General features: G+C 38.6%; 1 protein-coding gene across 1 annotated transcript in view; it reads right to left on the bottom strand.

Moving 5' to 3' along the window:
- YES1 (YES proto-oncogene 1, Src family tyrosine kinase) overlaps positions 1–26,753 on the bottom strand; it is a 50,992-nt gene that overhangs the window by 4,546 nt on the left and 19,693 nt on the right. The window contains exons 2-8 of the mRNA XM_057397595.1: positions 14,156–14,428; positions 9,153–9,252; positions 7,928–8,026; positions 4,414–4,517; positions 3,886–4,035; positions 3,514–3,669; positions 2,060–2,239 (exon numbers count right to left, since the gene is read on the bottom strand). Coding sequence (XP_057253578.1) covers positions 2,060–2,239; positions 3,514–3,669; positions 3,886–4,035; positions 4,414–4,517; positions 7,928–8,026; positions 9,153–9,252; positions 14,156–14,420 — 1,054 coding nt within the window. The 5' untranslated portion in view covers positions 14,421–14,428. The remainder of the gene's footprint in view (positions 1–2,059; positions 2,240–3,513; positions 3,670–3,885; positions 4,036–4,413; positions 4,518–7,927; positions 8,027–9,152; positions 9,253–14,155; positions 14,429–26,753) is intronic.

The raw sequence follows: 26,753 nt of genomic DNA, 5'->3' as shown, positions 1-26,753 counted from the left end.
TTTTATCCAAGTACTTTGAAATCCATTCCAATAATTCAGATAACTAAATACTAATGAAACAGACTGCTGCTTGATGACTATATGGCAATATGTAAGGATTGTTCCCAGTAGTCTTGGTATCAGTGCTTTTCCTAGCTGAATTTCTTTCCACAGTGAAATTTATAATTAAAGAACAAATAAACCTCCTATCTGTGATTTATTTCATTTCCTGACAGTTCCAATTATACAATAGGAAAATTATTCTTAAATTGTTGCTTTTATTTTATTGCAAGTGTATTCCATTCTTTATGATATATTATCTTTTCCCATTTATATAATGCAATCATGTCCAGAATGTTACAACATAAGCAGTACTTGAAATCAGTTCCAAGGATCTGCACTTCTTTCAAGACAGTAAAACTTTGATGTAATAGCTTTCTCTACAGGTGCTATTCTGCTATAAGGGTATAGGAACATGATCTCTTTCTTAGGAAACTGATGAAGAGTGGTAACTAATTAGTCTCATCTCAGTCATAATTACAATGACAAAAGTTACAAGTGTGATGCTGGGGAAAAAAAACAGTGATCTGCATACCGTGCACTGGATTCATAGCTGTAGCTGTGAATTGGATACCTCTGATGTGGTTACAGTCACTTGCTGTATTTTTGCAATGAAAGTTAAAGTATGGCAGGCCAGACCAACACTGATGCTGCTGTTTGACATGCGTGTTTGCACAGACTTTTCCCCATCTTGGCTCATGAGTTCAAAGGAACAAAGATTTCAAACTCATCTCTAGTAACCTGTTTATACCAGAAAAAGATTTTGGGTGCTGTGCAGTTTTCACCTCTTTTCCTCGTAAAAGCAGAAAGAAAGACAAAGAAAATACTTGTTCTACTAGCTTTCAAGTATGAACCACCAAAGAACCAAAGAGGTTTTGATCTTTGGTAAAATGTGAGAAGTTTTTCAAATTAAAACAGAGGCTTCCAATCACATTCTGAATTCATCATTTAGACAAACACTCAACTATTTCTCCAATTTTTCACTTCTGCTTTCGGAAGGTAACGTCCTGGTTCTGGTTTCAAACTTTATTTTTTCTTAGACAGAAATCTATAAAGCTTTTAATTATTTTTTATTTTTCTGATTGTCCTGCCAAACTTGATTTACGGACAATGAAAACTGATTTTAATTGCAGCTTTTAAGAGCTGACAGAAAAAGACTGTCTAGTGTTATTCAGGAATACCACCACCACAGAAGGAACTTCTTGGAACTTCTATTCTTTTCTACCTTTTCAAAAGTATACAACACCTAAAAAACCCCATGCAAACAGGACACCACCCCAGATAATTTTGGCAGAATACTGAACAAAAGTAGCCACTCTCTTTGGACTTTAATATTGCTTCTATTTCTTACCAGGATAGCAGAACTTCTCTGTGAGGTGAACAGAAGTCTGCATTTTTTAAAAACTGGAATAATTGACTTGAAAGTCTGCTGTTTCTTAACACGAATATGTTTATGTTTATTTCTACATTAAGTCTAAATCTCTGCATCTGTTTCAGCAGTGAGGGGAGAGGGAAACAATACAGAGCAAGGAAAGAAGGATGAAAGACTAAAACCAAGGAAATAAATGAGGTAGTCTGGGAAAACCCCTCCACCTTCTTAAAATTTACTATTACACTGATGGAAAAGGAAAATTAAAACCAACAACAAACAAACAAAAAAACCAAACCCTACTGATTCTGCCATGGTGAGCTTGACCTTTCTACAGGCAGGCATATTCTCATATTACCAGCTATACCATCCAATTTAAATGTAACAGCGCACACTAAAATTGAGGACAGAAAAAGCCCAATCTTGTAAGATTAGCAAGGGTGACACAGATGTGCAAAAAAATCATGCCTCTACCCATGATCTAAATCAGATCTGCTTCAAGTAGGTCAAGCGTTGCTCATTTTAATTTAATCAAAATTACCACTTATACTCCAGTCAGCTTAAACCTAACATTAATTAAACATTTAATTTGCATCTGGTATCTTAAATAATATTTTAAATGTAGTATCTTCAAACTATTCTGTCACACACCTTTTGTCATGAATTCAGTGACGATGTAGATTGGTTCCTCGGAAACAACTGCATAGAGTGGAACAAGCTTGTCATGTCGTAATTTCTTCATTATCTGAGCCTCCTGCAGGAAAGCTTCTGGCATCATTGTACCAGGTTTTAGTGTCTTGATTGCTACTTTTGTGGTTCCATTCCATGTTCCTAGGGAAAAAAAAATCATATTCTAGTCTTCAGTATAATACCGAAGAGATTTTCTACTGAAACGTTTGCTTTTATTTTCTTAGCTAACGAAGTAATTACAATTATTTAATTATAATAACAGAATTATAATAACAGAATAAACTAGAACTATATTGAAAATTAATTTTACCTTTACATCTCTGATCATAAGCATCTGCCCCCTCCTCAATTCTTTATCTTAGAATCATAGATTCATAGAATAGTTAGGGCTGGAAAGGACCTTAAGATCATCTGGTTCCAACCCCCTTGCCATGGGCAAGGACACCTCACGCTAAACCATATCACCCAAGGCCTCATCCAACTTGGTCTTGAACACTGCCAGGGATGGAGCATTCACAACTTCCTTGGGCAACCCATTCCAGTGCCTCACCACCCTCACAGGAAAGAATTTCCTTCTTATATCCAATCTAAACTTCCCCTGTTTAAGTTTTAACCCGTTACCCCTTGTCCTATCACTACAGTCTCTAATGAAGAGTGCCTCTCCAGCATCCCTATAGGCCCCCTTCAGATACTGGAAGGCTGCTATGAGGTCTCCACGCAGCCTTCTCTTCTCCAGGTTGAACAGCCCCAACTCCCTCAGCCTGTCTTCATACGGGAGGTGCTCCAGTCCCCTGATCATCCTTGTGGCCCTCCTCTGGACTTGTTCCAACAGTTCCATGTTCTTTTTATGTTGAGGACACCAGAACTGCACACAATACTCCAGGTGAAGTCTCACAAGAGCAGAGTAGAGGGGCAGGATCACCTCCTTCGACCTGCTGGTCACGCTCCTTTTGATGCAGCCCATGATACGGTTGGCTTTCTGGGCTGTGAGCGCACACTGAAGCTGGCTCATGTTCATTTTCTCATCAACCAACACCCCCAAGTCCTTCTTCCGCAGGGCTGCTCTGAATCTCTTCTCTGCCCAACCTGTAGCTGTGCCTGGGATTGCTCTGACCCAGGTGTAGGACCTTGCACTTGCCATGGTTAAACTTCATAAGGTTGGCATCAGCCCACCTCACAAGTGTGTTGAGGTCCCTCTGGATGGCATTCATTCCCTCCAGCGTGTCAACTGAACCACACAGCTTGGTGTCATCGGCAAACTTGCTGAGGGCGCACTCAATCCCACTGTCCATGTCAGCGATGAAGATGTTAAAACAAGACCGGTCCCAAGATCTTCTCAGATCCTGATACTGATTTACTTAAAATACTACTACTGTGACATGTGCATCAACAACTGAAATGTGTTAAGCTCTTACCCATCCATACTTCACCAAAACATCCTTGGCCCAGCTTAACTTCCAGCCTCAAAGATTCTCTAGGGATTTCCCAGGCATCTTTTGCTAGTCCCTGTGTTTGTGGTTTCACAGTGGGACACACAGTTGTTAGCTTATGACACAGCCCATCAGCATGTTCTGGAAAACAGAAAAAAGCAGCTTAATTGTAAAAGAGGGATAAGACCGTGACAAAACTAATATCCTAATGCTGATAAACAGAATTAGTCCATTTACTGTTTGTCAAAAATCAAGAGAAATATTATAGTTGTGAATTCTAAAAATAAGCTATGTACACAGTTTTTCTTCCTTTCAATAGGCACAAGGTAGCATTAGGACACTAGAACTTGGGCTTACCTCTGTAGTGTTTCACAAGCTTCTGCAGAGATTCAAATTGTGCTCTGGTTGTGATATAGTATCCACCATTGTCAAGTTTTCTGATTTTGTAGTGTTTCACATTATCACCTCTGACCTCATCCCAGTCACGTATAGAAAGGGAGTAAGCACCTAGGAATCAAGTCATACTTGGTTCTTCACCAAAAATTTACAGATCTATTTAACATATCATAGAATCACAGAATGGTTTGGGTTGGAAGGGACCTTAAAGATCATCCAGTTCCACCCCCCCACCACAGGCAGGGACACCTTCCACTAGACCCGGTTGCTCAAAGCCCCATCCATCCTAGCCTATTACAAATACTTCTTTCATTAACCTAAATTAAACCCCATAAAAAATCATACCCCCCCCCCCCCCCCCACTGTCATGATACACATACGTGTGTGCACATGCATACGTATAACGTGACAGACATAAAAATCATCATTACGTCCACCTTGGTGGTAGCGGAAACTGGAGAGAGCAGACACATACGTAAGTAGACTTACCTTTAGTGGTTTCACTCTCTCTTACTAAGAAAATACCACGCTGGTTCCCAGGATTTAAAAGTAGCCTTTCTGCATCCTTCCTGCCCATCTTACCAAAATACCACCTAAAAATGTCAAAGGAAACGTGTAAGTAAAAGCCTCCTACACTTTGGTAATCATATAAATACAAGATTCAGAAATCTCAAGCATTGACTGGACTACTAATATCCCAAAGCAGTTACAGATCAACAAAGGTAATGACAGCCAAATACTCAAAAGATGACCTAGCACTAAACGGCTTTCATTTCTGTTGTTTGTAAAATACATGTAAAGAGGCCTCTATCTATGGAATACCATGATTTTCTGATGGTTTAACAATGGACCTCAACAGTACTTAACATTGAAAGTAACACCCTCCTGGTTATGAAGTTCACAGGTCAAGCACACTCAAACAGCATACTCAAACAGCACACTCAAACAGCACACTCAAACAGCACACTCAAAACACTGCAGCTGCTGAAACCACCTTCTATGTGTTAGAAAACAATATTTAGTACAAAGTGGGTGTGCATAAATATCATTGGATCATGGGTTCCTTCAAGTTGAAAGAGGCCCTCAGAAGGTCTTCGGTCCAGCCTCCTGCTGCAAGTAGGGTCAGGTGTGAGATCAGATCTGTTTGCTCAGGGCCTTGTCCACTCTGGTCCTGAAAACCTTGAAGGATGTATCCTGCACAGCCAATCTGGGGAACCTGTGCCACTGCCTAGCTGTCCTCAGGATAGAAAGGTTGCTTCTTACATACATGCAACTTTTATTGTATCCTATCCTTCTCTACCTCAGTAGACAGAGCACTTTTTTCTAGTGATCGTTTAGAAACAACCAGGTATCATTTACTTCTCCATCAGTAACACTCCACCTTTGTTGCATCATTCTGATACCAAAAAAGAATCTGCATTTTTTCTTGCCTTCAGTTCTCTCACAAAAAGGATTTCTTCTTTGACGTGCCCACAGAGCGCTCACCCTGATGAGCAGCCTGCACACAGTTCTGTCTTGAGCCAGTGATAACTTTAAGGTCCATCTCCCAGTGAATCCCCAGACTTTGGAATAACAGTTACTTCTAACTACATTTTATTTTGACTGCATGCCTCAGAAGTGTAAATTTCAAGAATTTCCATTTGGCACTGTCATAGTATCAAGTAAATCTGTCCTTCATGAATGCTGGGAGAAGAAAAGTAGCACTGGAAACTGCTACAACAATGGTTTTGTGGGAGAAATGTTTTGTGGGGGGAAAGTATAAGTACGAAGAAGGTCTGTGAAAAGAATGGCCTGTGTAACCACTTGGGAATTTGAAACTTACTCTTTATTGTATTTGCAGTTTGACTGCTTATGTAGATGTGCAAAGTTAGAACTGGAGAAAGTCTGGATGTAACCTATAATTTTACTGACGCAAACTTGAACCCTGCTTAATTACCTCACATCCTCCCCAGACTACTACAATTTACAAACTATATTGTAAAGTGCCATTTTATTTCATTACCTGTAAAATAACAGTAGGGGTTACTTAGGTTTTTTAATGAGTATTAAACATCTCTATTATGGTATCATTTAAAAGGCACATGGATAATATGGATCTTGTCACAAGCAGTCTGTGATATAAAATACCTTCAGGATTAGAAAAAAATCACTTAAAGAAAATCCTAGCAACTTGGGGCTGTGTATTGCTTTTGCTCTTGTAACTGCAACCCCAAAACAAAACCCGCAAACCCTATCAAGGCCTAGGGCTAACAAATGAACTCTAAACCAAATGAACTCTATTCCAAATGCAGTAGTCATGCTTTGCCAATCTTTAGGAGCCATACTTGCTTTGCAGAAACTTTGTGTTCTTAGTTTGCAAAGGGCTATCATTTCCATTTTACCACCATGCAGCTGTAATGGCAATATGCTTTTATTGCATAATTTAAAATAAAACAAAACCCCAACAAACCTCAACTTCTCTTCAAAAAACTCTGAAGTCAGTAAGTTTAAAAGCAGGTGAAATTCAAGGGCATAAAAATAACAGTACATCTTTGATACCATCACTTATTAATAGCAAAGAGCCAGGTGAGAGCAGCAGCAACATGCTAGTCTCAGCTTGAGATTCAGGAAAAAACTTTGAAATCAGGCACTTTTCCCAGAAGTGCAGTAGCAAACATAGAATTGCGCATGTCAAGGAGCTGCTCATTGGCAGTACCATGCCTGTATATTGAAGCAAGAGGTGCAGAGGTTTATATTTCTAGTACAACAAATACAGTTAACCCCTTGGAACAAGTATAACCTGAAACTGTACTCCAAGTCACAACTCCCACACGAACTCTATGCAATTCTGCAAGTGCTCTGGGATCTTTGTAAATAAATGCAGGAAGTAGTGGTACCAAAAGCAAGACAATTTTCCCAATTCATAGTAGTCCAAAGAGTGCCTAACAACTTTGTCACCATGAAGTTATTACAGATTAGCAATAACCCAAATGGGTATTTTTAAAATATAATATTAGATGCTGCCAAGGATATAGTTGAACTTGAATTAGGTTTGGCAGTGTGTGCTTGCAGCCCAGAAAGCCAACCGTATCCTGGGCTGCATCAAAAGGAGCGTGACCAGCAGGCTGAAGCAGGTGATCCTGCCCCTCTACTCTGCTCTTGTGAGATCCCACCTGGAGTACTGTGTGCAGTTCTGGTGTCCTCAACATAAAAAGGACATGGAACTGTTGGAACAAGTCCAGAGGAGGGCCATGAGGATGATCAGGGGACTGGAGCACCTCCTGTATAAAGACAGGCTGAGAAAGTTGGGGCTGTTCAGCCTGGAGAAGAGAAGGCTGCACGGAGACCTCATAGCAGCCTTCCAGTACCTGAAGGGGGCCTACAAGGATGCCAGAAAGGGACTCTTCATCAGGGACTGTAGTAAGGGGTCATGGGTTCAAACTTAAACAGGGGAAGTTCAGGTTAGCAATAGGGAAGAAGTTCTTTACTGTGAGGGTGGTGAGGCACTGGAATGGGCTGCTCAAAGAAGTGGTAAATGCTCCATCCCTGGCAGTGTTCAAGGCCAGGTTAGACAGAGCCTTGGGCAACATGGTCTTGTGTGAGGCATCCCTCATGATGATGATCTTAAGGTCCTTTCAAACACTAACCATTCTATGATTCTATAAGCAAAAATAAGAATAAAAACCTAGAGCTGGTGGTGTGTGAACTCTTTAACCCATTATTTTTGTGTTATATGAATCACAATGTTATGTTCCCCAATTCTCACCTTCATTATTGTATTCTCCTGTCCTTTTTCCTTTAGCCCATATATAGCAACAGGCATAAAACATTTGCATGAGTGTATCTCACACTTACTACTAATTACACCTTTGACATTATCCAAGTAGCATTGCTATCCTTTAATTAGTAGTATTACCCTACCTTACCCTTGCATGTTACACATACTGAATTAAGGGAATAGTGTCACCACAGGGCACAAAGGATAGAATGGATAAGAAGAGACTGAAAGGATGTGATGTCTTACTCTTCTGCTTGAATGGAGTCTGCAGGAGCTACATAATTGCTTGGGATGTAGCCTGTTTTTCCCGTAGCAATGGATCTTGCTTCCCACCAGTCTCCTTCTCTGCAATGAAATATCAGTTATTTCTTCCACATATAAATAATGCATCATTCCCTAGCACCTATAACATCCTCACATATGAGAAGTTAAATTTAGGTAACATGTTATTTTAATTATGAATGTACCTAAAGTAAGTTTGTCTGCACCTAAACACATTTTTCTTTTCATTGTAAGCAACACAAACGTCTCTTAGTGGAATTCTTAATTTTAAGGGTTTGGATTTTGGTTTTGTTGCTTTTTTTGTTTGTGTTATTTTTTTTGTTTGTTTCTAATATAAAAATAATTTATCAATATATGCAAAATGTAAATCTACAACAAAACATCTTATGGCAGACAAGTGTAAACAAACTTCCCCGTTCTCTGGTCTTCATCTGCCCCTCCCACATCATTCTGCCTGTATGCTGACAGTGAGCCATAAAGGAAGCAGGAGATCAGCTAATAAAATTAAGAGACCTGGACAAATCAAAACTTCTGCATGTATGAATTAGAACTATTACTGCAGCCCAAAGATGAGTGCAAAGAAATCTCCAAGGTGAACAAATTATTTCATTATCAGGAGACTTCTAGAAACCAGGCTGTAGTACTGTAACACTGCTGGAATCGAACTAGAACAGCAAACTACTCATAAACTATCTGAGCGTGGATTTACTGCAGAGGCCAGCTGGACCCACTTCCATGGTGAGATGTCCCTGCCTACAGGCTGCACGCTTGCCTCCAATGAATGTACTTGCTTCCCCAGAAGATACAGAAAACTGTCAGGTGCAGAGCCTGGGATGGGACAGTATGTGTCTCTGTATCTGCTGCCTGAAGTGGGTAGCTGTGTCTTGCTGGAGCAGGAAGTGGAAGGATACCACCTAACCCACTGCAGAGGGGAGGCTTGGGGCCACCCCAGTCACTACAGTTCTACACTTACATCCAAACTCTGACTTCAGCCTGAAGAGTATTGTCTTACCAGTACCGATATTTTAACCCCATGCTTGTTAGAGCACCATGTGCATCCAAGAAAAGAAAAAAACAACAAAAAAAAATCTGCTCTTCACTGAACTAGGATACACAGATTTCAAGAAGAGGTGAGGATCTACTTATACCCAACAACCATCAAATGAAGTCTGTGAATGAGAACACTTACGTGTTATTTATTATCTGGAACCGTTCACCTTTCTTAAATGAAAGGTCATCTGTAGTTCTGGCTTCATAATCATATAAGGCCACAAATACAGTAACACCACCTTGGGAAAAAGAGAAAAAAAAAAAAGATATAGCAATAATGTTGCAACACTTGATTTAAGGACTTGTCTGTGAAACAGCTCATCAATTTTGAGTGGGAAGCAACTAAACACTCCAGGTTGCATCTCATTTTGAAAGCCGGACCAATAATCAGCTCATTTCTTAAAACAGAAGAAAGCCTGTAAATAAACACTCTAAAAATATGCTTTCACGCCACAAAAGGCAACTAAATACATCACTGGAAGTACATTAATATTTAGAGCAGTTATATACAGAAACCTGAACAGCACATCAGCAGTAAAAAAAGCCAGCTTCTTGGTAAGAAATGCAATTCTAGAAGATCCTACAACACCACAAGGGTGAACCGTGAGCCACTGATTTTTACAGAACTAGTTTCCTGTTGAACATAGTTATGACTGATTTATTCCTAACTTTCTGAGGTTAAATACATCAGATCCACTCAAGGAATTGAGCCAGAAATAAAAGTATTCTGCTGGGGACAAAGACATTTCTCTGCTTTAGGACTAATAATTCCATCAAGTTTCCCCATCAGCAAAGCAGACCCTTGATGAGGATAATCCAACAGCAGAAAACAAGGATCGAGATGACGTTACAGGACAAGCAGCTCCACTCCACCAACTCCAAGGGATTTGCTTCTCCATCCCACTTCTGGTACAGGGCATGTTGTTGAGCATGTCTGTGCTGGACTTGGCTGGGATAAAGTTAATTTTCTTCATAGTAGCTGGAACTATGTTTTGGATTTGTGCTGGAAACAGTCTTGATAATACAGAGATGTTTTTGTTATTGCTGAATGGTGCTTACAGAGTCAAGGCTTTTTCTGCTCCTCACACCACCAAACCATTGAGCAGGCTGTGGGTGCACAAGAAGTTGAGGGGGGGACACAGCCAGGACAGCTGACCCCAACTGACCACAGGGATATTCCACACCCTATGGTGTCATGGTCGGCATACAGAACTGGGGGTAGAAGGAAGGGAGGATGTTGGGAGTGATGCTGCTTGTCTTCCCAGTAACCATTACATATGATGGAGTGCTGCTGTCCTAGAGATGGCTGAACACCTGCCTGACCATGGGAAGTGGTAAATGAACTCCTTATTGTGCACGCATGGCTTTTGCTCTACCTGTTAAACTGTCTTTCTTTATCTCAACCCATAAGTTTTCTCACTTTCACCCTTCTGATTCTCTCCCCCATTCCACTGTGAGGTGAATGAGCGAGCAGCTGTGTAGGGCTTAGTTGTCAGCTGGGGTTAAACCACAACAGTGTCCCACAAACGTGTGTGAGATGGATGGTAGGGAAGCTCCTATACTTATGATAGAAAAACTTACACTGTAGTTAAAAGGACTAATCTATGAAACTGGGCTAAAAGACAAAGAGGGAAAGGAAAGCAGGCTATATGAGATGTAAAAGATACAAGTGAAAATAAAGAAGTACGTACCATAACTAGGAGAAAGTTAAAATAGAAAACTGCAGACAGGCAATCCAGAAAGACTTTTTAAGCTCTAGAAATGCTATTTCACAGTCTAATGGACTTTTAGGAAGCATAATGATAATCTAAGCAATAACTTATTTTTAAATGTATGATATTACATCTCTAACATGTGCATATATGTACCAGAATATACACAGAAGACCAGCAACAGAAACATGCTGCATCTAGTTTCAGATTGCTTCTAATTTTAGATCTTATAATTAACATGACAGTGATCAGAAAGGAAGAATACATAATGAAATGGATATTGTCTACATCTAATATTCTTTTGCAATGTACACTTTCTGACATAAGAGCTTCTAATCATTTAAATATGTTAATTTGATTTAGAGTTGTCGTCTGATTACAGTCTCTCACTCAGCAGGTATCAGCCAGAAATGAATTTACAGTTCCTCTAGGAAAAACAGAACAAAAAATCCCTACAGGTGGTCAGAGTAATTAAGGGGGAGACGGGTTGAAGTGTGATTTACAAACTGAAAGTTAATTAGAATATTCCCAGAAGCTAACAGTTTCTAATCCAAGTTAAAAAAAAAAAAAAAAAAAAAAAAAATCAATACAGTTCTATCGATTTTTGCCTGCATTACTACATCACTGTGTTATTTTGATGACACAAACTGCTACACAGAGCAAGAAAATTGTGGGGATACATACTACATTCGCACAAACAGAAATCAAGTGTTGTGGAAATAAACCATCTTCACAGAGTTGTTCAGCAGATGAAGAAAGTAAATACTCTTATGTCACAATATCACAAAAGTTTTTAACTGTATATAAAGAAACTGGGAGACTTCATGAACTTGGAAACAAACTGTACAACATCTAGAAAGATACTAACATGGGCACAAGAGAGAGAATAATTCTTCTAGAGTGTGTAGCACTAGCCAAAAGTAATGGATTCTAATGTAAACCATGCAACAGGAGAATTATCAGTAATTATCAATATTTGTGTACTCTTAATTATTTTAAAGAGATAATTGGAAAAGCTACCTTACAATACTTGGGAAGTTTTGATTTCAACACTTCAGCTATCATAAAATCTCTTATTATGCTCACACACAAGTGTTACCTATTTCATAGCAAATAATAAAGTACTTACAGAAAACAGCAACAGCACGGAGAGTTTTAAACAAACAGATACTGTTGAAATGATTTTGAAGTCTCTTGCAGCTGTTTTGTGATTTAGTTCAGCTGTTCAAACTATTTGTGGTCATAACATTTTCCCTTAAAGGTTATCCTTTCATTAGGTCAGTATTCCCATCCTCTTATCTGGAGGTAATTTTGGAGAGACTTTGCTTTTTTGTTCAGCATGAGGATTACAGAGTGTTAGTGTTTACATACCTTCCTAGAAGGCAAGAACAGTGGTCCAGTTTTGTCCGATTTTTCAGTAATATTCTATGAATTCAAAGTATCTGATGATTGAGAATGTGTAATACAGGGGCAGTGTTGACTAACTCGGATTTATTTTCCTTTTCTGCTCTAGAGGAATAAAAGACGGCTCAACTCTTTTCAGCCTCACTACAGGCCACAATGACAACCATATCATCTTTCTGTCAGACATCACTGAAGGACTAAGTACTACTGACACTTATGTCCTGTTCAACAAGCCCATCTATTCTCCTCTCTTGCAAATCAAAGGGCCACAGAATGCAACCCAGTGTTTTATGTGTCACAAATACAAAAAGCTTACAGCCAGATGAAGTTTGTCATCTTACTCATTCACAAAACCACCCAATTTTGATTGATCTCAAAATTGGTACTGAATGTAACAAGCAATTGCTGGTGTATTTCTTATTTATCTACTTATTTTTCAAGTGTGTGTGTTTGTGGATAGGCTGGTTTTACAAACTGAGAAGGCATAATTACATATGCAGTATCATTTTACCTGATTGCAAAATGATGTCTGCTGATAACTGATTTCACACTGATGAGATATTAGACTATCTTTTTCCATGCAAAATCTCTCCTGTTGACTCTGGTCCAAGATGTAACATGCTTAACTACCAGTAGGAATACGAACAGGCAAGAGAACACCCCTTCTGGTCTCTACAGAGCAGGTTTGTGGTACCTGGTGGGGGGCTACTTCCCTGATGTCTGTTAATGCCCAGGAGTGCCTGCACACACTGCTGGAGACTCCCATGTAAATAAGGAACGAGATCTAGTAAGAAGACATGCACAGAGATTCTTGGGGGAGGTGAAGCCAAATAAATTTTCCTCAGTGGAGATAATGAATGTAAATAAATGCTGCCCTTATTTCATTTCTGTGTATGTTCATCCAAAACAGGGATTCTGAGCAGAGTCAAAATTCTGAGACAGGACAGATGCTCATTTTAATTATTTGATTTTTACTGGATTCCCAAACTGGGAATATGAGGTGATCATTACCTGTCAACTTATATTTAGTTTCCTGAATTACTTATTGTCAAGGTCACAGTAGGTTTTCATGGATCTCAAATTTCTTGTATTTAAAAGATTTTAAATGCCACTGTAATGAGACATTTAAGCACTGTAATTGTGCTACCATTAAAGGTCTGTGGGAAAACTAGAAATAGACTAATAAGAAATTATTTGCTGTTTTTTGTGAAGTGTCTGTGCAAATCTTCTAGAATAAATTACTCTTCTCTCTCAAAGCTTCCTCTCAAAAATATCTAGCAAAACTACCGAAATTAGCCATGTGAACAAAATCAGTATTTTTGTAATGAAGTTTTAAGACTCTGCTATAAAGGTAGGTTTATAACATCAAACTTGTATGTTGCTTATAAACTCTCTGAAGATACAGTATTTTAATCTTAGCTAAGGTCTTTGCACCTTGTAAATTCTATTTTTACATTTTCAACTCTGGATTTAATATGACCACCAACAATGAGAATTCTGATATTTGTTTCACACATATTGTTCATACAGTAAAATACACAGAATATACTGCATAATCTGTTTACCTTTATAAATGAAGAGATTCAATGCTACATTAATATAGGTAATTTACAGCTAATCAAGTAAATCTGAAATTGGTTAAAATCCCCCAATTTTTTGAATTTGAAGTTTTTTTCACTTTGCACCTCTCTCCAAAAGTTAATGGCCATTATCCCATGTGCATTCCTTCAACAACCTAGAGCTTTCAACACAATTTGATCAACTATTCCCATTATTACTTTTAATAAGTCTTAAATTTCTCTGTGCTGTGATTGTAATCCCCCTCCAAACCAAAAGCCAGTCACTGCCGAATATGGGCTGAATTATTACCTGAGTAATAAAGATACTGAAAATCAGAAATCCCAAAAAGGTAATTTATTTTAAACTTGCAATTTATTTCTGTGTGGCAAGGGATCATATTATTTTTTAACATGACTGTCAAGCTTTAATAATAAATTATAATAACACCATTTTATGTAACACTCACCTGTTAAAGTACTAGGATATGGACTTGGCACAGCTGAAAATGAAGATGATGCTCCTCCAAAGGGTGTCATTCCTGAGGGCCCTCCAAAAGGAGTCATGGAATGACTATTAAAATTAACTGCTGATCCCTTTATTGATGGTGACTGTGTTGCTTGGCTGGAGTCTGATCCATAATGGCTGACATGGGAAATAACAGGTTCTGGAGTATTATCAGTTCTGTATTTCATGGCTGGACCTTTATCTTCTTTGCTTTTGATGCACCCCATGTTTGCTCCTGTAAGAAGGAAAGGGAAAAAAAAACAAAAAAGAATTCACCTCCATGTTGTGTCGTTTGATAATCAACACAGAGGATTCCCAAAAGGTTACTAAAAATGCTGATTTATTACTGTTTAAAAAAGCACCAAACAACCCACAGCAATTGCTAATGCATGCAGACTATAAACTCCAATGAGTGATCTGGAACAAAATCTAAACCATTCCCAGAATAGAGACGACCCCATTATTTTCCCTTACAGCTTCACATACTAGCAGCACATTTGGATTATTCTTCATCCCAGTTCTTTGGTGGACTGCAAGTGGTAAAAGAGAAAAGAGGGGGAAGGGGGGAGAAAGAGGGAACTGGGCAACAGATGAGGTGAGGAAAAGACACTGAAGACTTCAGTAGCAGGGTGAAGGGGGAACAGATGTGACAAATCCAGTCAATTATCCAAAGCAATTAAAGAAAAGAAGTGGGGCATTCCCACTTTCTTTTTTAAGCACCTGTACCATCAGGTCCTGACCAGCTGGTGGTATTACAACTAGGGCATCTGAAGATGCAGAGAAAAGTTTTCAGGTACTGCCAGCCCCCCAAAACGAAGCTCAAAACCAAACCTGGCATATTCATGACCACAGGAGAGCGTCACGCTTTAGTCTAATCCGAATTAGAAAAATAATTTAGAAAAGTAATTACAACATCCACAGTGGTTTAGAAACTGAACTCTACCAGGACAGGTGACAATTTATAGCTGACAACCCAAGACTGCCACCAGCTCCCACTGTGCCAGAGCTGTCTACTAGGGGGACACCTATTCCCTGCTGATGCAACTGATCAGAGAAGAGACATATCACCAACAATTAGAATTACTGAGTCTTAAGAAATCACCACCTGCCATTCATCAGCTGGTGACAATGGATGGCAGGCATTCTCTGGCTTATCTCAGACGGGAAACAAATCAGGAAGTAAGCAGGAGTCTCTATTAGATGCAGTGCTAGTGTGGCATGAAATTATTGTATTCTTGCAGGGGGAAAAGTTAAAACTCTACTTTAACTCTGAAAGGAGAACCCTCCACAAAACCAGGAAATCAGCTGCTCCACATTATCTAACGAAACAGACAAGAAAACCACAATTAAAACCAACCAACCACCACCAAAAACCAGTCTGAAAGCAATAAAACAAGTGTTCTGGTAACTATAACAACAGTTTCACATGGTCTAAATAACAATAAGGGAAACAGTGTTTCCCACTGTGTGTTTAACTATTTTTTTCCTTTTCAATTCCCTCTTACCTTGTTAACTATTACGCACACAAAAAAATGGAAGAAAGTAAATCTTTCTGAACAAATACTATCTTAACATTAAGTCACACTGAGAGAAATTAATACCCTTGTATAACCAACTGTTACAACAGAAAAGATACTCTAATTTCCTCAAGAACTGTGAATCAGAGTTACTGGAAAGAAGGAGGCCCATAGCTGGTGAAACATCATATGAAATTTACTGCTCATAAAGATTAAGAATATTCACTCTGCCAAGTCAGCCCCTAATGCTGCAATATAAAACCATTACTGGTGCTGAAACAAGCACGAACAAAGTCAAATAAAGGCATTTTTACAAATTTCACCTGAGAGTTTTACACAGAATAATGAATCATCACAAAAATAACACTTTTTTTTTTTTCCACTTCTGATGCTACTATTGCCCATTTACTAATTGTGCAAAAACATCAATGGAACAAGACTCAACTGCATGCATGAAGAATGTAATGTGTCTAAATATCTTACAAAAGGCACCCTACACTCTACAGTAGAAAAGCCAGTTATCAATTCACGATACAAGTCGATCAAATGCCCAGTCACATGCTTTTAATCTCTCTACCACTACAAATAGATTCTGTAATTTGAGCCACTTCTTTTTCTTGCCATGTAGTTGCCTATGCTGAATGCTTGCTTCACTCAGAGGCCCATTTCTTTGGCTCTGTAAAACTGCCAAGTTTTCTGCTAACACTGAGTAAAAGTCCAATCACCTTTGCAAAAATGTCTTCGATAACAGCACCTACTCATTGCCTTTGGCTGAAACTTTAGCATCATGCATGACTGGGAAGTCCAGTACACTATTTATATTAATAAAGTAGATTAAAAGGGAAATGTATGGATATTTGTATGATTAAATGTTCATCACAAATATTTTTCCTCCCCTAGTTCTGGCATTTGGTTAACCTGTAACAGGCTGATAAGACTTCAAGATTAAAAATAAATAAATGAATGAATGAATGAAACCGTTTCCCAAGTCCAGTAAAACTGCTGGATTCTGCCCACGGTATTGCTTATTTGGCCAAATGGCCAATATCAAAGCTACCCTGCACTGCAGTTACAACTGCTATTGACAGTTATGTGCTCACCCACACAAGCTGTGATTAGCAGCAAGAAGTTAGCATTGGTACACTTGAGTGCCACACAAAAAAGCCCTTACTGAAGACCTGAATTCATTCTACAGAAATAGCCTCTCCCTTGCTTCTCCCCTCCCCAGCCACTTCACTGTTAAAGTAATCTTCTTTCAGGGGTTAATGAGATTAACAACAGAGATTTAATCAGCACTTCAAAGAGAAAGACATTCAGAAATCCACAGAGAAAAATTTAAAAGCTCTACTTTTATAGCCACATACCCACAAAACAAAATTAAGGAAGCAAACTCCTTCGCTTTTAAAAGGAAAAAAAGTAGGTGGAATTACTACAAAATACTGCGTATGCATTTATAAAGAGAAATTAGAAGAATGAGGGGAGGGAAGATGACATAAACCAAACAAGACTGATTGGTAGGGAAGGGAAAAATGATTGCCCACCCTATGGGGGGAAAAACCCAAAGACTTATTACTGTTTAGTCTTGTAATACATTACTGGATAAGGAAAAAAAAATAATCCCTAAGCAGCTGGTATGGAATGTTGGATTTGATTATTCTGGTACTGCATTTGTTACGAAAAAATGTATGTAACTGAAATAAGTTTGTAACTATTTTTATCACCCTTTGTTTGACCAGCAACAAAATATAAATAATACATTTCTGTCATTTAATTTCATGGCACTCTTTCTAGAAACAGATACATATGACAAGCTCCTCTTTGCTCTGTAGAAGTCCATCTATTCAAAGAAACACTGGCCCAAGGTAAATTATTCCCAAGCCACTGATTTCCCATTAGTTAAGTCATTATTTTAGACCAGACTGGTGCCTGAATAAAACTACCTGATTAACTTCAGCACCTTGTTCTTTCTTTGAAACAAATACTCTTAGTCTACTGATTCTCATCAGCATGTCTATGCGTTTGGTGAAGGGATTAGGAGTCAGCCTGCTTGAAGTCTACCAGGAAACCATGTTCAGAAAGCCATGGACTAAAAAGCACAGATCTTTTGTTCTGCTTTCTAGATGAAAACAATCACATGTTAGAAGATTTTCAAGAAGAAACAGTAGTTGAAAGACTACTGGAAGGACATCTGAAGGTTAGCAGATTGCCCACAAAAATCAATGAAAGAATGACAGTACTCCAGGAAACAGTCATCAAATGAGACATCTAATTTGACTTGGGCTTTTTGGAAAAGTCATACAAAGGGCAAAAGTTCATTGTTGTTCAATACTCTACAAACACCTGAGACAATGCCAGAGGATACTTAATAAACCTTCTGCCAAACAAGAGATCTCCAAGAAAGTCAATGCTGCCCTCTTATCTTCCCAACTCCTTTTTATAGCAGTGCTAGATCACATGAAAAGCTTTGTTCAGCAACAATTGAAAAGTGTACCCAGTAAAGTCTGTGTTTGTTTTTCTTTTCTCTTTCCTTTTAGAAGGATGACCTACCAGCCCACGAAAGTTAAGTTTTTCCTCAAGAGCCATCATATCCCAGGATACCAAAAACTCGGGGTGTCTGCAGACTCAGCCACCAAGGTCTGAGAGGTGGGTGTCACAAAGGAACCACTTGTTCATTCAGTGTGTGCTTGCTCTTTCCAGTCGATAGTTACAGAAGTTACCTACTCATTGGTTCTCCTTGGGACACAAAGAAAGATCTCCCACTGGCGTGAAGGAAGATGCTAGAGCTTTCTTTGAAAGAGGTGATTTTAACACAGGTGGATAAACTGGCAATCTGTAACAGCCACCTGCCTCAGAGCAAAGCAGTCTGCAAATGCCTCTAAACACCATATTCATTTCCTTACCTTACTCTACCCACCAGCATCAAGATTTTGAGGGCTAGATTTTAGCCACTGAAACTCTGAAGACCAAAAGCTGTGAGAGCCTCACATTTGTTTCACTTGCTGCAATTAATTTGGTAATAAAACCCCTTCACTAGGAAAACAAAACAAAACAAAACAAAAAGCCCCACAAACAAACAAAACCTACCAAAAACCCAACAAGCAAACCACCAAAAACAACACAAGAAAAATGAGGACTTTCCACTTGGGGCCAGCTGGAGATACTCTTCTGATCTTTCACTTCTGTCATGATAAAACATGTGCCCAGATGCTTCTGGAGACTTGGTCATGATGTAAGGCCAGAAACGGTGACCGCATGTAGCCATTCTGATATGCCATAAAGAGAAAGACACTCTAGGCAGTTGTTCTCCTTTCAGCCTCTAAACTAAACCAGGTACTAAAACTGTACATGAACTAAATGCAAGAGGAAGGGCAAAAGAAAAATCACTAAGGGGAAGGATGGGTTGCAACATTTTTTTTTTCCATTCCTTCTGACTACTGAAATTGTACACATATGGCCAAAAAGAGCACACAAGTAATTTTTCAGTATGATGAGTCGAGTTAAAAGAACAAGCAAGTCAAGTCTTTCTAGACAGATAAAGCAAGACTGCAAATATTCTCCTGCCTAAAAAAAACCAACAAAAAGCCAACCCTCCATGCTACATAATACAAAAAAGAATTTGAGCCAAAATTGATAATAAAAAAAAAATTCAAGATTTCCACTACTCTACCTTCACTTCTCAGCATTAGCAAAAGTAAGTATTTCTTTTTTTCTGTCAAGAAAAGAGGCATCCTCACTTCTCAAGTGTGAAACAAATGTCTTCAAAACTTTCAACTGAAGTCATGATAGAAAGTTATTAAAATTTCATGTAATGATGAGGACAGGATATCTGTGGAAAGTTAGCTAATGGATCTATTAGCCAACAGCTGACTACTTGCTCAAACAAGTGCGAGCTGACTCCATATGTCACTGGAGACATGCAACCTATATACCAGCTTTTTGAACACTAGGCAAACAATTCAGAGCATCTGCCAAACAGCTGGTTTCAGGCTGTGGTATTGGAAACTCATTTATTAAAAGTGACATAGACTGAAAGAAATTAAGATAACCAGAAAAGAGGCCAACAACCCCTCTGGCCAATACCATAATATACAGCTAATTCAGTCCATCTTTAACAGGTCACTGCTTTGGTATAAAAATATGGGTGAGCTTTCTTATCTAAAAGGCAACCCAGCATGTTTTTAAAAGAAAATAAAGAATTGCCTTGTGTTCTCTGCAAAGCATATGCAATTTTAAAAAATGATGCAGTTTTTATCATGTGATATAATTTCAGAGCTGCCAAATTATAAAGTTTGCTTATTTTACCATGAACAACCTATGGCATTTCAAAGAATGATGTTCTACTGGATTCAGTTTTATACTTAGCGATAACATTAGTGTAATGAGACCTTAGAGAGTCTGTATCATTATGCATTTAAAGTGCAGCTGACATGACCTTGTAATCAATGATCTAGTAAGGAGCAAAAAAGTGAAGGAAGAAGCATTGAAAAAAAAAGCAAAAAACAAAGACACCGAAGCAAGGATTTAGGTCACCAGAATTTCAACATTTACCACACATCTTCAGTTCAACCCAGAAAAATATCTTCATCACCGACTAATGCAATCTGAGATTTTTGATTCTAATGTTTCTATAGACCAAACCATACTTTTATCATGTCTATAGAAACATATTCAAGGAAAAATTCTGTGGCTGCTGTGGTAATGCTTTTCATTTCATAGAAGCATCACAAACCCCAGAATGTTTGCTAATCAAGCTACAGCTAGCAAACCCAGAGGACTCTGTACAAAGAGAGAAAAACGAGTATAAAATTGCTTTTCTAGTTGGACATTTTGCATTTCAGAGTTAAAAGCTGTTGGAAAGATTACGTATTTCTGTTTAAGTTTTATACAGGAAACAGAATTTTAAATTGGCATTAGATTAGACATTGAGACTGATCTTTCAACTGAAGGAGCTAGCTACCTGGCTGACAAAATCAGTACAACTGTGCTCTGCAGGAACATCAGACCTCAAAACACTACCTGGAAAACAGGATTAGCAGGAACTGCATTTAAGTGGTTAGCGGCAAATGGTAAGGAAAGACAGACTCCTACTACAGCAAGCGTACTGCAATTTTAAAGACTCTTCTAACCAAAGATGTTCTAGTTCAGTATCCTTTCAGAGTGGCCTTTGCCTATAAACAGGAGCTCTTCCGTCACCATTGTCATGAACTCTGACAATGAGTAAGGTTGTCTCTCTGTAGAATAAGTAACCAGCAGGAAATGCCTTAGAAGATGAGAGGAGCAGGATGAGCACAGATAGCTCCGACTTCCACCAATCTGTAGCTCAAAGTCCACAGCCAAATGGAGACTAAGGACTCAGTTGCTCAACACCAGCAATCTCCACCTCAGCTTGAAACTGCCTTCCCTGTGTGCAAGGCAACAGAAAACACAAAAGAAAAGTGATGCTGGGGAGAAAAGAAAACAACCCCAAACCAGAACATTTTGCTCCCCACCAAAACCCTATACCCCAAACCCAACTGCAGTAGGCACAGCGCCTGCTGGGGGTACCTGACTGACAGCCAAAGGGAGCTGCTTCGAACTTCCAAAGCAGAACAGAGAAGATGAAATATGTAAAATTTAAATGGTTACACTTATTTTTTTTAAAAAAACCCTATCAATGGCTAAATAGAACTTCTATTTTAAGAAAGTTTGTTTTCGGGATCTGCTCTGGATTTTCAGTGAAGTTGGCACACTGTTCACATCCACAAAGAGTGAAAAATAATTTGTGCTTTTGTATATCCAAGAAAAACTCCACTGATGAACCTAAGGCAGATGATGCAAGATATACAACACTGATAAGATACACAACCTGATGGATTAATTTTCTTTATTCCAGCAATCAAGGTCACAAGGGAGGGATTAACTAAAATATCAGACTTGCAAAAGCAATTTTATGTGCTTATAATATATAATACATACACGTGAGACCATTTTTTAAGTTAGAGTTACAATGTCTAGCCATACAATTTCAAGCCTTTACCACACAAAGACATTTTCTCTGACAACAGATGATATCACAGACAAACAACCGATATATTGTCTAGACAGCATTACTGGTGCTCCATTGTCCTGAACAGTTTAGTACAGAGTCAATAAATAAATGTAAGCAGAAAAGGACAATTCTGGGTTTTTGTTTCAGTGTAATAGCCATTTTTAGTATTTTATAAATAATAATTATATTGAAAACTAAAAGGCTCATATATTCAAGAAGTCTTATACATTCAAGATTGTTTCAGATGACAGTAAGATGCATGTCATACCTTGCCAAAACTATCTAGCCCATTTCAGACAGGATTTAGGAACTAATTTATAAATAGAAAAATTTTGTTTCCATTAAATCCTATTAGGGAAACAACAAAATGTATGCTTGGTACCACAGAACATTTTCATACATTCAGCTTTCAACTGTTCTATTTCAGTGTATTATTTCCAAGAAAAGATAACTCCAAAAGTTATTCGAAGAGCAACTTCTATGTTCTGTTTTCTGGGTCTCACAGCAGCAGGAAGCATGCAAACTGCCTTCCCAAGGGACATCTGCATTACAGAAAAAGTGAAGTAAAACTTACATGGTAAAAGAAGAATTTGCTGCAATTTTTGTTCTGAAAAATTCTATGATAATTTAGGAAGCAATTTCTTTCAAAGTTCATCTGTGAAAACATATATGAAAAATGGACTACAACATCTGCCAACTTTCCAAAATTCAGAGATACTGAAATTAATATGAAACTACAGTATTTTTCATCTTTTCAGCTGGGGACAGAGCTGAAGTAGCAATTACATTTTAAGATGACAGAGGAATTCAGTATCAGCAAGAAACCAGTTGCAAATTCATTTAATCAACTCAGAAACACAAAGGAAAGGAACAGTCACAGGAATTGGGACGATTAATCAAAAAAAGACCTATAATAGATGATTTATATCCACCCACATTATAGCACAGGAATACTGCTAGGGAATCTCATGGAACTTCGAAGTAATTTATTTGGTGTTTGACATGCTGTTACTTAACATTCGCACATACCTGCTTTGTTGAGATGAATTTTCTCAGCTACTGTTTGCCAAATGTCACACTAAGTTGAAAGCAAATTCCCCTTTATTCTCAATGCTTTTTTTATCCGAATATAATTGACATTATTAGCAAGTAAAGAAAAATCAGTAATTAAAGTATTTAAATCCAATTACTGACAAAATGCTGCCACTCATTTATTCAAAGGCCACATACCCAGATCTCCTTCAGCAATTAGCTCTTTGCTGAACAACAGGAATTTCAAGAAGCCAGCTGGAAAATACCAGCTTTTTGACTAAAATAAAAAGTCAAAGTATGTATAAACAATTACAACCACACATGTACACTGTTCTTCACGATTCAATAGCTTGTGTTTTCCTTTTTACATAAAAAAACAAGTGAAAAGTACAATTAAATTGTAAAGAAATTCAAAACTAAACAAAAAAAAAACAAGTAAGACAACTGTTAAATAACATCCTTATTAAAATGGAAGAGCTGGATGATGTTTTAACTAAACAAGAATTATTACCCTAACAGCTATCATTACTGCTATTGCACTGCTTTCCATACTGACAGATATAATAGCATTCATAGACAAGAAGACCAGGAGAAATTACCTTAATTAGCTTGTCAGGCATCTTGCACAATAGAGGCCATATGGCTGCACTAAATTAATTTTTCTCTTCATGGTTTTGAATGCATGCACATGCTCAAATTCGTTCAAAGTGACCTGTATGAAAAGTTCACCCACACTGGGCAAGTCCACAGTAGCCACTAAAAGTACATGCCTTGTGTCCCATCTGAATTTAATGCAAATATCCAGCCAGCAGTCTTGTTACACCCTTGCCTTGGAGCCCTGACACCACCCTGTTTCTATTCCCTGTGTAAGCAGACCATGGGCATGGCCAGGGACATCTTTCACTGATCAGGTTGCTCAAAGTCCTGTCCAACTTGACCCTGAACACTTCCAATGACATGGTATCCACAACTTCTCTGGCCTGTTCTGGGGCCTCACCACTCTCATCATAAAACATTTCTTCCTCATACCTAATGTAAATCTATTCTTTCAGTTTAGAACTATTACACTTGTCCTGTTACTACAGGCCCTGATAAAAGGTCTCTCTCCACCTCTTATGTGCTCTCTTTATATATTCAAAGGCCATAGTAAGTCTCCCTGGTGCCTCTTCTTCTCTAGGCTCTAGCAATCCAAGTTCTCTCAGCCTTTCTTCATACAAGGGGTGTTCTATCCCTCTGGTAATTTTTGTGGCCCTCTTCTGGATGTGCTCTAACATGTCCATGCCTTTCTTATACTGTGGACACTAGAGCTTTTGCAGTACTCCAGGTGGCATCTCCCAAGCAGAGGGGCTGCACCTCCCTGAACCTGGTGGCCACACTTCTTTTTATGTTCCCAGGATGCAGTTGGCTTTCTGGGCTGCAAGCGTACAGTTCTGGGTCAGGTCCAATTTTCCATCCACCAGTACCCACACTCCAGGTCCTCCTCTGCAGGGCTGATCTCAATTTGTTTCTCCTCCAGCCTGTATTGATACCTGGGATTGCTGTGACCCAGGTACAGAAGCTTGCCCTTTACCTTTTTCAACTTCATGATGTTCACATGGGCCCATCTGAACCTCTAGTATTTATTTTGGCAGCAGCCACTGTCCCTAGAACAGAAATTCCTACATCCTGAAAGCACAGTCCACATCCTTCTTGCTAGGAGTACAATAATTTCGCTGTATTAAGCAGGCATGACTTAACTAATCCAAATTAATCCAACAGTGGAGCTGTGAGACAAATTTTGGGGGGAAAAAAGCACCCCAACAGATCTATTGTTCATCTGAAAATAGAAACAACAGGACACAGTAACAGTCTCACCATTACCCTACCCAGGGTATAATTATCTCCAATACTCCATTCCCTGTTCATCATCTATGCTGCAAGCACTTGGCACTGTGTTTTGCAACATACACGGAGCTCAGGCACGCAGCAGCTCTACCTACCAAGGTCATCTGCTTCTGCAGGAAAGAGACATTTCTGCTGCACCTCAGCAAACACATTGCAGAGGGAAAGCACCTGCTTTCCTCTTGTCTTGGGAAGCAAAACTGGCTTATTTGTAGGTTACAGTCAGAAAACTTTTGTTCTGAAGGTGGACATTTTGCAAGTGATTTTGTAAGCCTGCTTCCAAAAAAACCCCAAAAGTCAAGCCCAAACTAAATTTCATTATTTTTTTTCCAAAGCAAGGTGTTACTTTCTCTCACATTCCTGTTGTCTCATTTGCCTAAGGAATCATAAGACTGAACTCTTTCCAGTTCCAGACTAGCAATTAAAAGTGACATGTACTGGGTGTACCAAACCTGCAGTGATGGCATGTAATGGAAAACCACACTGCATTCCCTTCCTAGTGGCTTTCCTTTAGATTCTTCTTCCCTTGATTTTTCCTCTACCACTTAAAACTGCTGAAAGGGATTTAACCACAGCTCATAAAAGCATTCCTGAAAAAGAGGTGAAAGACAAACTTTTCCTGACGGATGGAGTGAAACAAAAGGGAACCATCTCAGCATTCCCTGTGATGGGAGGTTTATTAAATACAGCTTGAAAAACATTGAGGTCTTCAGACATCTACATTAAGGATGACATAATTTTTCTGTTCACCTTTTTTAAAGGTTTTCCATATTTGGCAATGGGCCTTCCCTCTGATTTAGCATTTTCTAGCTCATATTACTTCTTACCATACACACAATGCAATTCAAGCACGAATGAGCCAGCGGCATGTAAAACACATTATCAGTCACTACTCTCCACACAATCACACAACCAGTGAACACAACCAATAGCTTTGATAGTTAAGTCACTCTACAGGATACAAAATAAAACATGAATAGATGAGAGAAGGGTGTGAAGAGGAAAGTGAAGAGATGCTAAGACAACAACTAGAGTGCTACAAGTTCTCTTTAAAGAAGGATCAGAATATCAAAGACCAAAGAAAAGAGCAACAGTTTTGTCATATTTCATGTAGGTAAAAACTGTTAACCTACAACAGGGTACAACCCAGTACAAAGACATCCTGCAGTTCTCATCGACAGGTTCAGATAATGCTCTATGAAATAGGTATGCAAAATGCCTTGGCCGGTTCATGTTCTCAATCATTCCGGTACTTTATTTTGAGGAGTACACAGTGTATACTTAAAGACTCTCTCTGGGGTAAATAACTGCCGTTTAGTAGCAGATCTTCTTGTTCCTGACCAGTAAGAGGAGCTTTTAGTAATACTCTTTTGACTCCAAAAGTATTGCCAGAAGGAAGCACAATTTCCATTTTAATTAAATGTTAAATTGAAGGGTGGGGGAAGATACTAGGGATTGAGCAGCAGTGTGCATATCAAACAACCTATTCTTCAGTAACTTCCACGAGTTATTCAAATTTTGGTCACATGTCAGAAGAATTTAGGTTATGAGTAATAATGAAAGAAACAACAAATTAACAATACTTGAATAGAATTGATGCTGCCTTATAGAACCATTACAATGGCAGAACTTCTTATCTACAAAAATAAGCAGCATGCTTAAGCCAGCTAAAATACATACTTTGCTGAAGATCTGACAGTTCCAACTGAAAATTTCAATAAACCCAACTATTCACTGAAAACAAACTAAAAAAAAAAAAAAAAATCAAAAAAAAATTATTTTACCATGTTGCCATAAAACAAGAGAAAGGGGAGAAAGCCTGGCTCCGCGTTTCTCCTGGAGGGTGGGGAGAGGTCTTTTAAGTCCTTTCACGTGGTTTTCCTATTCATTTGTGCTCTGGTTCATCTTATACTATCTAAACCAATGGTTTACAAACATGTTAAAACTCCTACTTCTCACTTTGCATAGGCTTAAATAGGAAGCTGTATCTGAGAGAAAGTTAAAGGTGCTCCCTATCTACCAGAAATTGGATTCCTTTGCTAATCTTCTAAACTTTAAAATTGCTCCAAGTCCTCACCAGTTTTATAAACTTAATGCTTCCA

This window comes from Pezoporus wallicus, unplaced genomic scaffold (genome assembly GCF_028554395.1).
Source record: "Pezoporus wallicus isolate ANWC-B61680 ecotype Strahan unplaced genomic scaffold, APGP_CSIRO_Pwel_v1 contig_227, whole genome shotgun sequence".
In the NCBI taxonomy this organism is placed as follows: Eukaryota; Metazoa; Chordata; class Aves; order Psittaciformes; family Psittacidae; genus Pezoporus; species Pezoporus wallicus.
The sequence above is the reverse complement of the archived record's forward strand: the minus strand, read 5'-3'. Positions and strand labels throughout refer to the sequence as shown.